The sequence below is a fragment of the Panthera onca genome, chromosome C2, assembly GCF_046562875.1.
Source record: "Panthera onca isolate mPanOnc1 chromosome C2, mPanOnc1 haplotype 2, whole genome shotgun sequence".
NCBI classification, from domain to species: domain Eukaryota; kingdom Metazoa; phylum Chordata; class Mammalia; order Carnivora; family Felidae; genus Panthera; species Panthera onca.
In genome coordinates, this window is record NC_138347.1 from 14,024,631 (window position 1) to 14,039,973 (window position 15,343).

Below are 15,343 nucleotides of genomic sequence, written 5' to 3' on the forward strand. Positions count from 1 at the left end.
CCTTGTATGAGTGAAATCATATGATATTTGTCTTTCTCTGTCTGACTTATTTTGCTTAGCATAATATACTCTTATACAAAAATGCTGATTCAATGGGGCACATGCACCCCAATGTTTATAGCAGCACTATGGACAATAGCCACATTATGAACGGGGCCCAAATGCCCATCAACTGATGAATGGATAAAGAAGATGTGGTATATAGATACAATGGACTACTACTTGGCAATCAGCCCGCCCTTTCTATTTTCTTGTGGATGTCATTTATTTGTGTGGCTTAAAATTTTGTTTCAAGGAGGAGGAAGACTCAATATACAGTTTTCATAAGGTCTTATTACTTATCACTGTAGTACGAGCATTTGGCAATGGCATTAAATATTCTTCATAAATATAATTTGTAGTGGCTGCATAGTACTTACAAGAACCATTATGAAAAGTTCCTGCCAGAATTTGGTTCCAAGAAAAATGTCTATAAATGGATTTTTGGGGAGGCAGCATAATACAGTAAAAATTACTCTGGAAGGGGCATTGTATCAAAACGACAGACTAAACACAGATGCCTACCTCCTACTCCTTCATATCCCTAGAAATGATAGAAAAAAAAATATATATATATATTTTAAGAAAAGGGCAAATCATAACAATCCTGGAAAAAGAAAAAGATTGTCCTCAGAGGAGAAAAGAGATAAGGAATTCTTTAAAGGCAGAGTGGCGAGGGTTTGTGATGTGCTGAGCTGCTAAAACAGGTGGAAGCAATTTCGATAGCCTGGTGCAATGGGGGAGCCGGCCCGTCCGCCTTCTTCCCTGTGCCAAGTAGTGTGCAAAAGAGCAACTCACCTCAAGTTTGAAGCAGTGAGTAAAGAGCAAAACGATATGTCTGTTCGTGGCTGGTGATGGCAGAGGTAGAGAAAGGTGTACAGATTTGGGTACATTTTGGAGCCTATTGGATCAATGACAGATTGGATCTGTGTGCGTGCGTGTGTGTGTATGTGTGTGTGTGTGCGTGTGTGTGTGTGTGTAGGGAGTGTGTATTAGTGTTCTCTTGCTGTGTAACAGTATCGCCACGAACAGTGGTTTGAAGCAGCACACAATTATTTTCCCAGTTTCTCTGGGTCAGGACTGTGGGCATGGCTTTGCTCGTTCTGTGTTTCCGGGGCTCATCCTGCATCCGGGATGTCTTCTGGGGCTGTATTCTCATCTCAAGGCTGGATTAGGGAAGGATCCGCTTCCAAGTTCACATGGGTGTTGGTAGAATTAAATTCCTTGTAGCCTCTCGGACCGAGGGCCTAAGATTCTTTTGTTAGTTACTGGCTGGATGCTGACTCCAGTTTCCTGCCACGTGGGTCTCTGCAACGTGGAGCTAGCTTTCTCAAAACCAGCAAGGGAGAGGGTCTCTCATCAAGATAGATGTTCCAGTCTTTCATACTATAACCCCAGAAGTGACACCCCGTCACTGTCATTATATTATAGGACACCACATTCTTTCCATTCTATTCATCATATTGTATTCATTTAACATATTCTATTCATTCTATTCTATGCAAGTCACAGGACCCAGAAACACTCAGGAAAAGTATTTCTCGAAGGTATGACTATAAGACACAGGGGTCATGGGGCAACCTTAAGTCTGCCCACCACAGGAGGTAAAGTGCAGAAAAGGAATCAATGATTTTTCTGAGAAGTTGATTTGGGGTCAAGCCTGGAATGGCTAAGGACAGAGACTTTTTGATTGTAGGCTCTAATCAACAATGGCAGTGCAACATAGGCATGCCGCTTTCTTTCCTGAATCTCGCTTTCCTTGCATATAAAATGCAGGAGTTGTAACATTCGGATTTCTTCCATTATGTATTAAAAACCCAACAAATAGCAGAAACTACTGCTTGATCCTACCTGTTGACCTATGTTTTCTCATTATTTTTCTTCCCTTCCGTAATAAACATCTGTGAAGGATGGTCTACATTTATGAGTTCTTTTTAAAATTAGCACTGCCATTCTTTTTTTAAAAAATGTTTTATATTATTTTTGAGAAAGAGAGACAGAGTGTGAGCAGGCGAGGGGCAGAGAGAGAAAGGGAGACACAGAATCCGAAGCAAGCTCCGCGCTGTCAGCACAGAGCCCGACGCAGGTTCGAACTCACGGACTGTGAGATCACGACCAGAGCCAAAGTTGAACGCTTAACGGACTGAACCCCCCAGGCGCCCCAGTGCTGCCATTCTTAATCACTTACAGTGAAGATTCTCCCCTTCTCTTTCACTGAATGTTTTTCCTCAAAGGTCGTTAATAGGAATTTTTGCCAAATTCAGTGAAGTGATCCCTATCCTATCCTCTTCGACTCTGTTCTGGCATTAGGTGCTGTGGACTTTACTGACCATGAACGTTCCCCTTTGTTATAGTGCCCATTAGCTTGGTGAACGTGACTTTCCTACTACTCTCTGTTTACTGTGTCTTGTTTATTGACATCTCTGAGTTCCCTTGTTCCTCATCCCCCCTAGAAATATCCCCCACTTTTTCTTTATTCTTCTTCTTTCTTTAATGTTTATTTTTGAGAGAGAGAGAGAGAGAGAGCAAGCAGGGGAGGGGCAGAGAGAGAGGGAGACACAGAATCCAAAGCAGAGTCCAGGCTCTGAGCTCTCAGCACAGATCCTGATACGGGGCTCGAGCCCACAAGTCATGAGATCATGACCTGAGCCAAAGTCAGATGCTTGACCGACTGAACCACCCAGGAATCCCTCTGACTTTTCCTTTTATCTGGTGGATCATATTTGCCAACAATGTTTGAAGTATTACCTTAAAGAAGATGACGGCCCAATTGTTCCAATTGGCTTGTTTTCTTCTAAGCTGTTTCTTTTTATTTTAAAAAGTTTAATCACAGCGTTGTAATTAAAAGTGCTTCACAGATGTTGTCTTTTTTTCTTAATAAACTGAAGGTTGGTGGCAGGCCTAAGTCAAGTGAATCTATCAGCACCAATTTTCCAACAGCATTTTCTCACTTCGTGTCTCTGTGCCACATTTTGGTAATTCTTGCAACATTTCAAACGTTTTCAGTATCATTGTGTTTGCTGTGACGATCTGTGATCAGTGACTATGACTCGTGGAAAGCTCTGAGGATGGTTAGCATTTTTTTTAGCAATAAAGTATTTTTTAATTAAGGTGTGCACATTGTTTTTGTAGGCAAAATGCTATTTGACACTTCATAGACTGCAGTGTAGTGTAGACCTGATTTTTGTATGCACTGGGAAACCCCAAAATTCATTTGACTTCCCTTACTGGAATATTCTCTGACTCATGCTGGTCTGAACCTGCAATATCTCCGAGGTGTGCCTATATAACTTTCTTGGCACAAGTGACCCCTCAAAATTAACATCCTCTTCCTGATTTCCCTCTTGCCGTTACAAGAAGTGCATTTGCCATGTGTCAGGAGTGGTTCTTTGAGTTCTTTCTTTCCTTCATGGTGACATCTTATCCATTGCTAATTAAGTCCTGTACGGTTTCCTTCTACAATGTCACTCAAGTCTGTCTTCTTATCCCTATTTTTATTACCACCAGCTTAACTCAGATTCTCAATTATTTTTCAAATCGACAATTCAGTAGAATACTAATAGATGTCCCTCCCTCCATAGCTGTCTCCTGAAACCCATCATTCACACGAAGGCAGCTCTAATCACACCATTTCCTCAATCAAATCCTTTAGTAACTGCTCTTTATCTATCCCCATACCTGTCATGCATATAAGGCCATTCCTTCTCTAACTCTGCCCTCATTTGCCCAAAAATGTCTCCTTAACTTCCCTACACAGTGCAGTCCCCTATCTAAATGGATCAGCTCATCAATTCCCAAATGAACCCCGCCACTTCTGCTCTGCCTTTGCCTGTGATGTTCCTTCTTCCTAAATACCTTTCGTTTTCCACCTGTTGATATCATACTCATCTTTCATGGCGCACTCCAACAACCATCTCATTCATCCATTCATTCAAGAGATTAAGATAGATGAATGGGTTCCAGCTATGTGTTAGGCACATATCAGACAAAGTGCTACCATCAGGGCATTCTAGTGAGGAAAACAGACCGTGAGGAAGAAGACCATTGGGGCTGGGTCACAGGATCTGGGAGGACAAGTAATATGAAGTGAGGTTGGAAGGCTGATAAGAACCAGACCACGTAAGAAGTTTGAATTTTGCTTCCCTAAGAGCAATAGGAAATCACTGGAAGCTTTTTAACTAGGGCAACACACATTTTATTTTGAAAATGACAGATTAGAGGTTGTGAATGGGGAGTGACTTTTAATGGTTATGAGGTTTCTTTTTGGGATGATGGCATGATAAAAATGTTCTGAAATTGGATAGCAGTGAAATGGAAAGGTTGCACAACTCTGTGAATATAAAAATCACTGAATTGCACGCTTTAAAAGGGTGAGTTTTCTCATGTGAATTATATCTCAAAAATGGTATTATTTAAGACAATTTTTTTTTGAGCTACTGTTCTGGCCTAGGTTCTCCAGAAAATGGTTTCAGATAAAAGGTTTATGTGTTGCTACTTTCTTAGGGAGCAGGGGTGTGGGGCAAGAGGATGAAACAGAAAAGTGCACAGTGCCACTCAGAATGCCTTATTGAGTTGACCTCACTAAGTACCACTATGTGCTCGATTCCATGACACCATTCCCCAAGAAGATGTCTGACTGTCCAGGAGAGTTCATCTGCAGAGAAGATGGGAAGCCTATATCGCCCGACTCCCATCTTTCTTGATCAAAGAGAAGCATCGACTCCCCTACACTTCTGGCTTACACATGTATGGACACCACATAGGCTTGCCAGTGTCTTTTCTAGAAGTTAAAGGTGAAATCTCCGCATGGGAGGTATGAGATGTCTGGTGAGGGAATGAGGCAAACACCATTGTTTTATACCAGCTTGACATGGGTTGAAACCATACAAAGTCGACCCCTGCAGGAGCAGAAAGGATGTGAAGTGAAGCATCCCTGCCTAATAAAGATGCCCATTAAATCTCCAAGTGACAGTGTGAAGTAGACCTCCTCTCTCTTCTTTTTTCCTTCTAGATACTACCGTGTTGATTCATTTTCTCTTTTCCTTTTTTTTAAACTTTTTAAAGTTTTTATTTTATTTCTGAGAGAGAGACAGAGCGTGAGCAGAGAAGGGGCAGAGAGAATGGGAGACACAGAACCTGAAGCAGTTTCCAGGCTCCGAGCTGTCAGCCCAGAGCCCGAATGCGGGGCTCAAACTCACAAACTGTGAGATCATGACCTGAGCCAAAGTCGGACGCTTAACCGACTGAGCCACCCAGGCGCCCCTCTTTTCTTTACATTGAATATACACATTCAAATAGATAAAATGAAATTCGGTATTAGAACTAAAGTTTTTTTTCTCCAAATTAATTGGCGTGGAGGGATTTTCTTTGTCAAACTATAATTTATGACAGCTTTTCCCTCAATTAGATTACAAAGTGACCGAGTGGATATGGAAGAAAGAAGAGAAAGAGAAAAAATTAAAAGTATCAAATAATCTGTAACCACATGGCAGATTGATGGCGAATGAATTGCACAGAAAGCTGTGTATTTAAGATTGCCCAGGATCAGAACTATTTTATTTATTAAAAATTTTGAAATGTTTATTTATTGATTTAGAAAAGGAGAAAGAGAGTGGGAGCAGGGGAGAAGCAGAGACAGGGGGAGAGAAGATCCCTGGCAGGCTCCAGTGCAGTCAGCACAGAGCCCGATGTGGGGCTCGATCCCATGAACTGTGAGATCGTAACGGGAGCTTAAATCAAGAGCCCGCCACTTAACTAACTGAACCGCCCAAAGCTCCCCTGGAATGATTTTAAGTTATACTGTCTTATAATCAAAATAAAATGGTAAACTATGCCATTTTAATTATATGATACTAACATTACATTCATCTTAAAAAAAAACCCTCTTTATTTCTGCTTTCATCTTATTTTCTAAATTTTGGGAAATGTGTTTAAAAACATTAAAATACATTTTACAGACTTTTTAGTGTGTGGAAGGAATAGAAGCTCTCTGTGGAAGTCATAAATGTTGTTCTCGGCATTGTGGATTTCCTGCTGCTCATGGAACTTCCTTTACAGAATGAGAAGAATGTGAAGACGATGCATGATGTTTGGTGGGAGTCTTTGGGAACTAATGATGATTCGCCACTCTCTCTTCCCTTATCAGCAGTATTTTAGAGAATGAAGGCTCTGTCGCCTTGCACCTGTGAATGAGAACGTCTATCCAAGAGGCCCAGGGATATGTCCTGGGAGCCAGAAACAAACCTCTGATCATAACAAGCATTGAGATTTGGGGTGGCTTGGTATAGCAGCAAAACTAGCCTTTCTTTATTGATGTGTTCTTCAAGAAAATAACAAAGTGATCTGAGGCACTTTATTAGCTGAAGCCCTTTCAAGTATTAATGACATATCAAAGGCATTTCAGCAAAGTAGTTAAGAGCATGGCTTTGGAGCCGATTCTGCTTATTAGCCACGTGACACTGAATAATTTACTTAAACCCTCTGGCCTCAGTGTTCTTATAAAGTATCATAATACCCACATCATAAGATCACTGTAAAAATTAAATGGGTTAACATTTGCTACGTGCTTAGAAAAGTGCATAGCAAGTCCTCTCACTACACATACTGATAAAACAGATAAATAAATAGCACATGGGAAGTGGTCAGAGCAGAATCTAGTATAGAGTAAGCCTCCCATGAATATTGATTATTACTAATATTTAAAATAAAAGCAACTGTTAAATCACGATCAAATACCTTGCTGGGATTTTTCCGCCGCTCTGGGGAAGTCTGAAAGAAGATGGGAAATACAAACAAATAAAAGCAGGGGTGGGGGCGGGGAACGAATTCATGGCTCCGCTCCGGTGGGTTTTACCTCTGGGGAGATGCCTGGATTCCCTGCTGTTACTTCCCTTTCTATTCAGGTATGTCCTGAGAAAAGCAACAGAAAACACAGGGGAATGGAAAAGAAAAACTAAGGTTTTTTTTTTTTTTTTTTTTTTTCTTTAATTATCTCTGTCACCCAGAATAAAAGGAAATAGGCCACCTGTGACTGACGCCGCACACGCCTGTCCATGAGAGATAAGCAGCCTGGGGCAATTTCACACAGCCCAAGCAAAGACAAATTCCTTGAAATCTCATGAAAGGCTGGCCCGGAATTTATCAGGATGATTTATTCATGAGAATCACCTGAGAGATTCTCATTAAAAATACTGATTTCCAGAATCTCATGGCGGTAGTAGGAGAGGAGGGCTCCGGAAATCCAAATTTCAAACAAATTCTTTAGGACGTTGTTCTGTCTGCTTGTTATTTGAGAATCGCTCCCCGGCGGGCAAGTCCAGTCCCCGCAGTTCAGACCGAGTAACTGAAATACCACTGCCACCAGGTGGCAGCAGATCCAAATTACAGGTTCCAGTGTCCTACTAAACCGTCAAGTAGGCACCAGACTGTCGCATTTAAATGAGGGCAGTCGCCTCACAGACGTATTTCAAGTTTTTTGGATGAGCTGATGTAGACTTGATATAATTTGGACCCTTGAAGACACAGCGTCTTATCATTTTAATTCATTTCTTTTGTTAAAAACTGAACGTGAAAAGAGACCTTATCTTCGGAGTCTCTCCAACTATAAACTCTCACAATTTATAGTTGGAGACTATAAATTTACATGTTGATTTACATGTTGATTACATTATTCAACATGTAATCAACATGTAGAATAAAAGAAGCCATATTTACTTGCGTAAAAGGATCTGTAAAAAGTTTCTCCTCTTTTTAAAAAATTTTAAGATAAATTCTAGGTTAGTTAACATACAATGTAGTGTTAGTTTCAGGTGTGCAATACAGTGATTGGGCATTTCCATACATCACCTGGACTCATCACAGCATTTCCATACCTTAATCCCCATCACCTATTTCACCCATCCCCCCACCCACCTCCCCTCCGGTAACCATCAGTTTGTTCTCTATAGTTAAAAGTGCTGGATTTTTGGTTTGCCTCCCTCTCTCTCTCTCTCTATTTCTCCTCCCCCCACTGCTCCTGCCCTTTGCTTACTTGTTTTGTCTCTTAAATTCCACCTATGAGTGAGATCATATGGTATTTGTCTTTCTCTAACTAACTTATTTCACTTTGCATTATACTCTAGCTCTACATGTCATTGCATGTAAACAATTCTTCTATCAAAGAAACTGAGAGAGGTGAAATCTTAATAAAGAGAGAGATGTCTGACTGAAATAATTAGTTTTGCCTGTTGGGCTTTATGATTGTCCACTAAGGAGACAATAAGCAAAAGGAGTTGATATCGATGAAATTTTCTACCTTCAGAGAATCCAGACCCTTATTCACCTATATACCAAGATTATTTCCTAAACATTTGAATTGGAGTAGACTGAACTTTGCTGAGCTCAAATTCTTTCAGGTTTACCTTCGTCATGAGAAATGGTCAGACATGGCAAAATGTAAGCAGAAATAAGTGCTCCTTAAATATAACTGGTATTTCGTAATGGATCACAGCATCCAAACTTGTTTTACTAGGAGTCGGTAAGAAGCAAGCGTGGTACAACGTGACTTTGAAATTGAGCATCGTTCCACTCAGCCCCAATGGAGCAACTCCACAAGACAGCTTGGCAGTGTTCAAGATGATTTACAACAAAAATTGTATGTTCTGCATGAAAAAAGATGTTCATTAACAAGGAAGATGCTCATAAATGAAATACATGAAAATTACCTGTAGATTAGCCACAGCCATCTTATTGTTTGGTGTCCCTGCAGCCTCGGTAAAAAGACTTCTTTTGATGGATATGTGTAGCAATGTTTTAAAAATTGAAAACTAAAAAAACAAACAAACAAACAAAAAAACCCAAAAAAGAGAAAAAAAGAAAGAAAGAAAAAGAAAACAAAATTATTGAGGTGAAATTCACATAACATAAAATGAAGCATCTTAAAGTGAACAATTCAGTGGTGCTGAGTCCATTCACAGGTTTGTGCAACTGCCACCTGTAGTTGCAAATAATTTGCTTCGCTCCAAGAGGAATTTCGTACTTATTGAACAGTTGTTATACTGATATTTTTGAATGGCATATGGAGAGAATTTCAAGACCCTGTAGAACAGCTTACATTGTTGCCAAAGCTTTTTCGGTCCAGCTGTGTCTTGGGAGGAGTTTATAATCAGAGGATTTAAAGAGTCTCCCATGATGCAATCAAAACGGTGGTTAAACTGCGGGACACTGATGAAAAGAATTCAGGTTTGTGTCAAGGACGGCCCTGGCTTTGAAGCTACAACACATTCCTTTGCAAATAGAAAAGCCAACAAAAACGTGGGCAGTGAGTCTGTGGGTTCCTTTATGGGCATTTTATTGCCAAGTAAGAGAATTATTTATGCAAATTAAGGGGAAGATGTTTAGACAACTGTGTCATGCCCACCAGCTGGAGGTATAAAAAGCCCTCTGCAAGAGGAGACCTGCATTCACACTTGGGCAACTTGCTCCTCACAATCCACCCTATTTCTCCTCAACTCCTGCCACCATGACTCGTTTCTTCTGCTGTGGAAGCTACTTCCCAGGCTATCCTTGCTATGGAACCAACTTCCACAGGACCTTCAGAGCCACCCCCCTGAACTGCGTCGTGCCCCTGGGCTCTCCCCTGAACTATGGTTACGGATGCAACGGCTACGGCTCCCTGGGCTATAGCTTTGGCGGTAGCAACATGTACAACAGGGGCTGTTGCTACGGTGGCAGCTGCTGCAGGCCATGGGGCTCTAACTCTGGCTTCGGCTACAGCACGTACTGATGGACCAATGGCTCCAGACAACTGTAGAACTCTCCATCGCTTCTCTGTGTGCGAAACAACCTGAAGAGCAACGGCTGTCTTCTTGCCTCCAGATGTGCTTGGGAGATATCTCTTCCACCTTGCTGCTTTCTTACTGAGGCCCTGGTCTTTGACGATGCTGAACAAAGCAACCAGACATCAGATGCTGAACTGATCCTCACCTTACAGCCAAAGAAAGCAAGATGTGTTTCTCTGACATACCTGACTTTCAGCAGTGAAGCAAGTCGTTTGTCTCTTTTAGTTACTTTGCTCATGTACTGTTAAATTCTACATCAACATCAATGTATTACAATAGGGTGTGGGTAGGAAGGGGTTTTGCTGTCAGTCTCTCAATAAATCTATTTCATTCAGCACAAATATTTGTGTTCCAGTTATTTATTTTACTCTGCTTTTATGCTTTTGAATTCATTAGCCAGTTTCTACTTATGATGGTTGACTTTAACCAACTCTTATTTGGACTTAAGACTGCATTCCAGGAGAGGGTGATGCATAATCATTTTTTCCCCCTTTATGTTGAGATTCCAATTTTTAATTTTTTTAAATGTTTGTTTATTTTTGAGATAGAGAGACAGACAGAGCACGAGCAAGGGAGGGACAGAGAGAGGGAGACACAGAATCCGAAGCTGGCTGTAGGCTCTGAGCTGTCGGCCCAGAGCCTACAGTGGGGCTCGAACCCAGGAACCGTGAGATCATGACCTGAGCTGAAGTTGGATGCTTAACCGACTGAGCCACCCAGGTGCCCCATGGTTTCAGTTTTTAAAATAAACATATAAAATAAATATGAAATAAATATATAAATTTTAAAATAAATATATAAAATAAAATATTATATATATGTATGTAAATATAAAAATATATAATATAATCGAATATAAAGTTCATTCATGTGTGCATGAAATTTAACTGGGCTCTGGCCACTGTGTTAAGAATTTGGGGGCTGTAACAAGCAACTAAGATAGAGACCAGCTTGAGAAGCTGCCTGTTTTCAAGAGATACTCACTCAGCAGACACTCACCAAGTAGACACAACACCAAAGATTGTTGTAAGATTTGGAAACATAGAGATAAATAAAACATAATCCTTGTCCTGTAGACTTCAATATACTTTACTCAATATTTTTTTCAAAGTTAATTATTTATTTTGAGAGAGAGAGAATGCGAGGAGTGTCAGAGAGAGAAGGAGAGAGAGAATCCCAAGCAGGCTCCGTGCTGTCAACATGGAGCCCGATCCCACAAACCATGAGATCATGACCTGAACTGAAGACAAGAATCAGATGCTTAACTGAGCTACCCAGATGCCCCTATTTTATTCAATATTTAAAAGGCACTTGAGAGTCTCCTATTTTATACCAATTAATGTGCCATAAATGATTATCCAAAGATAGATATTCTTTAGTCATTTCCTTCCAAAGACTTAAAATAGAAAACAGCCTACGATAACATCCATGTGTATATATGGCACTTAACCTAAGATCAAGGACTGTGTAATTATTAAAAGGAGGAAATTTAATATTGATATAATATTACCATCTAAATTACAGCGCATACTGTACATACAACTTTTTTGATTGTTCCATTAATGTCCTTTGGAGTTATTTTTTTTTCTCGTCCATAGAAACATAACATAAACAGTGTCGTAAGCTTTCATAGAAGGAAGTTTGGGTCTATAGACATGACCATGAGAGAGGTGAGTAAGAGTTGCATATCAAGAGATGTCAGTGTGCAAAAGGGACAAAGAGCAGGGCTATCCGAAGATGAAGTGGGCTTTCACATGCAAAGCTCCAACACATAGGCAGGCTGACCCATTTGTGGGAAGATTCTGGAAGCATCAAGTACCAAACAGGTGATCTGGGATCTCTATCAACCAGTAGAGTCTAGATTCTGTCATCATGGGTAACATTTACCTAAAGCCATAATTGTTCTAAAACCATAATCATTTTGTTTCACCAATTAGATTTTTTTTTTTATTTTGACACAATTCCGGATTCACAGAAAAGTTGTCAGGACAGGGCAAATCAGTTCTGCATGTCTGGGTTTATTAAATGTTTACACTTTGCCCCATTTACTTTATCACTATATATAATACACATACATTACTGTGTGTATGTATAATATTATATATATTTCATAATATAATATTTACAGAGTGGCAAATCCATTTCAGAATAACTTTTAGGTATCATGCTTATTTGTCCTTAGAACAAGGACAGAATGATTATGAACATTAGAATATTTAATATTAAAACTGTTATTGAATCCACAGTACATACTCAAACTTCGTTAATTGTCCCAATTTGTCCCTCATAGTTATTTTTCCCCTTGTCCAGGATCTGAGCCAGGATTGTGTGTGTCTCTTTAGTCTTTTAGTCTGGATCGGTTCCTCAGCCTTTCTCAGTCTTTCTTGACCTCAACTAATTTCAAGGATGCAGGTTGATTGTTTTCTAGAATGTCCCTTGATTTGGGATTATCTGACATTCCTCATGATTAGGTTCATGTTGAATATCTGTGGTACAGATGCCATAGAAGTGGCTGTGTTCATTTAAAAAAATTTTTTTTCAACGTTTCTTTATTTTCAAGAGACAGAGAGAGACAGAGCGTGAGCAGGGGAGGGGCAGAAAGAGAGAGAGAGACGCAGAATCTGAAGCAGGTGCCAGGCTCCGAGCTGTCAGCACAGAGCCTGACATGGAGCTGGAACTCACGAACCAAACTGTGAGATCATGACCTGAGCCAGTCAGTGGCTCAAACAACTGAGCCACCCAGGCACCCCCCAGGCTGTGTTCTTCTTGGTGTGTTGAATCAGGAGTCACATGATGTCGTTCTATGCAAATTTGGTTGGTATGGATTTTGATCACTTGGTAAAAGTAGTGTCCTTCACGCTTCCTCACTATGCAGTTGCTGTTTCCCCTTGACTATGAAGTTCTGTCATCAGTCATTAGTGTGTTGATACCCAGATACTATGTAAACATCCTATTCCTTATCAAGCTCTTACCCACTAATTTTAGGATGCATTTGCAACTTTCTAATTTTATAAATCCTTCTTCTATTTATTAGTTGGCATTCTACCCTAAGAAAGAGCTTTCTTTTCCCCACTTATATTTTGTGCGCTTATGTATTTGTATCAATGTTTATGTCAGCATGGGCATGTGGATTCTTATTTTACTCAATGTTATAATCTGTGAATGTTACTATTAATTTTGATGCTCAGATTGCCCCAGATTTGGACAGTGAGGAAATCTTCACACAGGCTCCTAAGTTCTTTAGAAATGGCCCTCATCACTATTTGAACAGTTCTTTACTTTCTGGCTCAGCAGAATGTTCCAGGCTCATCTTGAACTTCTCTTCTCCAGTCAAGGAATCAGTCATTTCTCCAGGACTCCAGATTTCTTGAGTGAAGATGACTATTTAGAAACTAGGATATGGGTGTGAAGCATGCTCATTGTTATGCTATTATTGCCATATATGCTCATCTATGCCTCATCATGTGCTAGAATAATCAGTGCCGTGACCTTCCAATTGTCCTTTCAGATTTAATAATGACACAGGGACGAAGCTGCACTGGAGCGCTGTGTGTGGGGGAAAAGTTCACAACTGATTCACCTTAGGGTAAAAGAGGGGCTGGCTGACCTTTAGGCTGGGGCGGGGTGTGTCTCCAAATGTCAGACTGTAAAGGTCAGTTGCCCTCCTACCCTCCTGTTCTTCAACTAGATTTTCATTTAACCACCCTACCTCTGTTTCAGCTCCAATACTACACTTCTCTAAGTGTTGTTGGCCTTGATTCTCTCTGGGGATTTGAAGGGAAGATTGGCTTGCATTTTGCTTGTAGTCCCCTTTCATGGTCTCTGCTGTAGCTTCCTCCTTCTTTTATTTTTATTTTTATTTTTGCCTTTAATTTTTTTAAAAAATGTTTATTCATTTTTGAGAGACAGAGATAGACAGAGCATGAGCAGGGGAGGGGCAGAGAGAGAGGGAGACACAGAATCCGAAGCAGACTCCAGGCTCTGAGCTGTCAGCACAAAGCCCAACGCGGGGCTCGAACCCACGGACCGCGAGATCATGACCTGAGCTGAAGTTGGACGCTCAACCGACTGAGCTACCCAGGCGCCCCTTAGCTTTTAATTTTTTTAAAGTTTTTAAAATGTTTTTATAGCTTATTTTTGAGAGAGGGCACGAGTGGGAGCATGGGAGGGACAGAGAGAGGGGAACAGAAGATCTGGAGTGGGCTCTGTGCTGACAGCAGCAAGCCCGACGTGGAACCTGAACTCACAAACTGCAACATCATGACCTGAGCCAAAACTGGACACACAACCAGATGAGCCGTCCAGGTGCCCCGCTTCCTCCTGCTTTCTGTTTTCTCTTCTTCTCTTTCCCATTGTCCGGAAATTTAGTTAATCCCTCCTCAGTTGATATTCTGGGGAGCGGCAGGGGCAAAGTCTGTTTGGTTTTTGAGCTATCTTGAAGTTAAAAAATGTAAATATCTTGAAAAGCACAAGAAGGGATGAAGTACAACAATTTGTCTCCTTTTCTCCTGCAGTAATGATGTGACAGGCACAAGAATAGATAATTTCACTATTTATATGCATAACAGTTATTTTTGAGGTAGGCTTCATTACTACCATGCTAGTGAGGAGAAAACAGATGTTAAAAAGTTAAATAGTTTGGTTGAGTGGTATCATCCATTTGTAAAGAAAAAAATGTCAAGATATAGCCAAGGAGCATATGACTCCAAATTCATCCCTCCATTCTTAAAACAAGTTATACAGCACTTTTATTTACTTTTTTAAAGTTATTATCTTTTTAAGAAGTTTATTTATTTATTTTGAGAGAGAGAGAGAGAGAGAGAGAGAGAGAGAGCGCGAGCAGGGGAGGGGCAGACCGAGAATACGAAGCAGGTTCCATGTTGTTAGCACAGAGACTGAAGCGGAGATCATGACCTGAGTCGAAATCAAGAGTCAGATGCTTAACTGAGCGAGCCACCCAAGTGTCCCTATATGGCACTTTTAAAGTTATAAAACTCTGTCCCAGAAATATCCTGTTTAACATCACTTCTTATGCCATTGATAATTAGGTCTTATATGTACATAGTGATTTACAGTTTACAAACTACTTCCAGAGAATCTTACTTAACTCTTTTTCTATTGGGATATAATTGACAACATTATATCAGTTTCAGTTGTACAACATGATTCAAGATTTGTATACATTGTGAAAAAATCCCCACAATATCTAGTTAACATCTATTCCCTCTTAAGATTTACTTTTAGCAACCTTCAAAAATATAATACCTTATTAACTATAGTTATGATGCTGTACATTATATCCCCAGAACTTATTTGTAATTGGAAATTTGTACCATTTTATTACCTTCACCCATATTGCCCACCCCTGCTTCCAGCAACCACCAATTTTTCTGTATCTATGAGTTTAGTTTTTGTTTTTTTTTCCATTGGTAAGATTCCACATAGAAGTGACATCTTATGTTATTTGTCTTTCTCTATCTGACTTA

General features: G+C 40.3%; 1 protein-coding gene across 1 annotated transcript; it reads left to right on the plus strand.

Annotated features, from left to right (window-relative positions):
• The first annotated feature begins 8,863 nt into the window (after positions 1 to 8,863).
• Positions 8,864 to 10,188, plus strand: KRTAP7-1 (keratin associated protein 7-1). The gene has a single exon (XM_060638004.2). It carries the CDS (start codon positions 9,539 to 9,541, stop codon positions 9,800 to 9,802), a length of 264 nt encoding a protein of 87 aa, XP_060493987.1. The 5' UTR covers positions 8,864 to 9,538; the 3' UTR covers positions 9,803 to 10,188.
• Positions 10,189 to 15,343: the final 5,155 nt, after the last annotated feature.

Excerpts from the sequence above, each read along its gene's own strand:
- KRTAP7-1 (XM_060638004.2), top strand. The coding sequence starts at position 9,539 with ATGACTCGTTTCTTCTGCTGTGGAAGCTACTTCCCAGGCTATCCTTGC.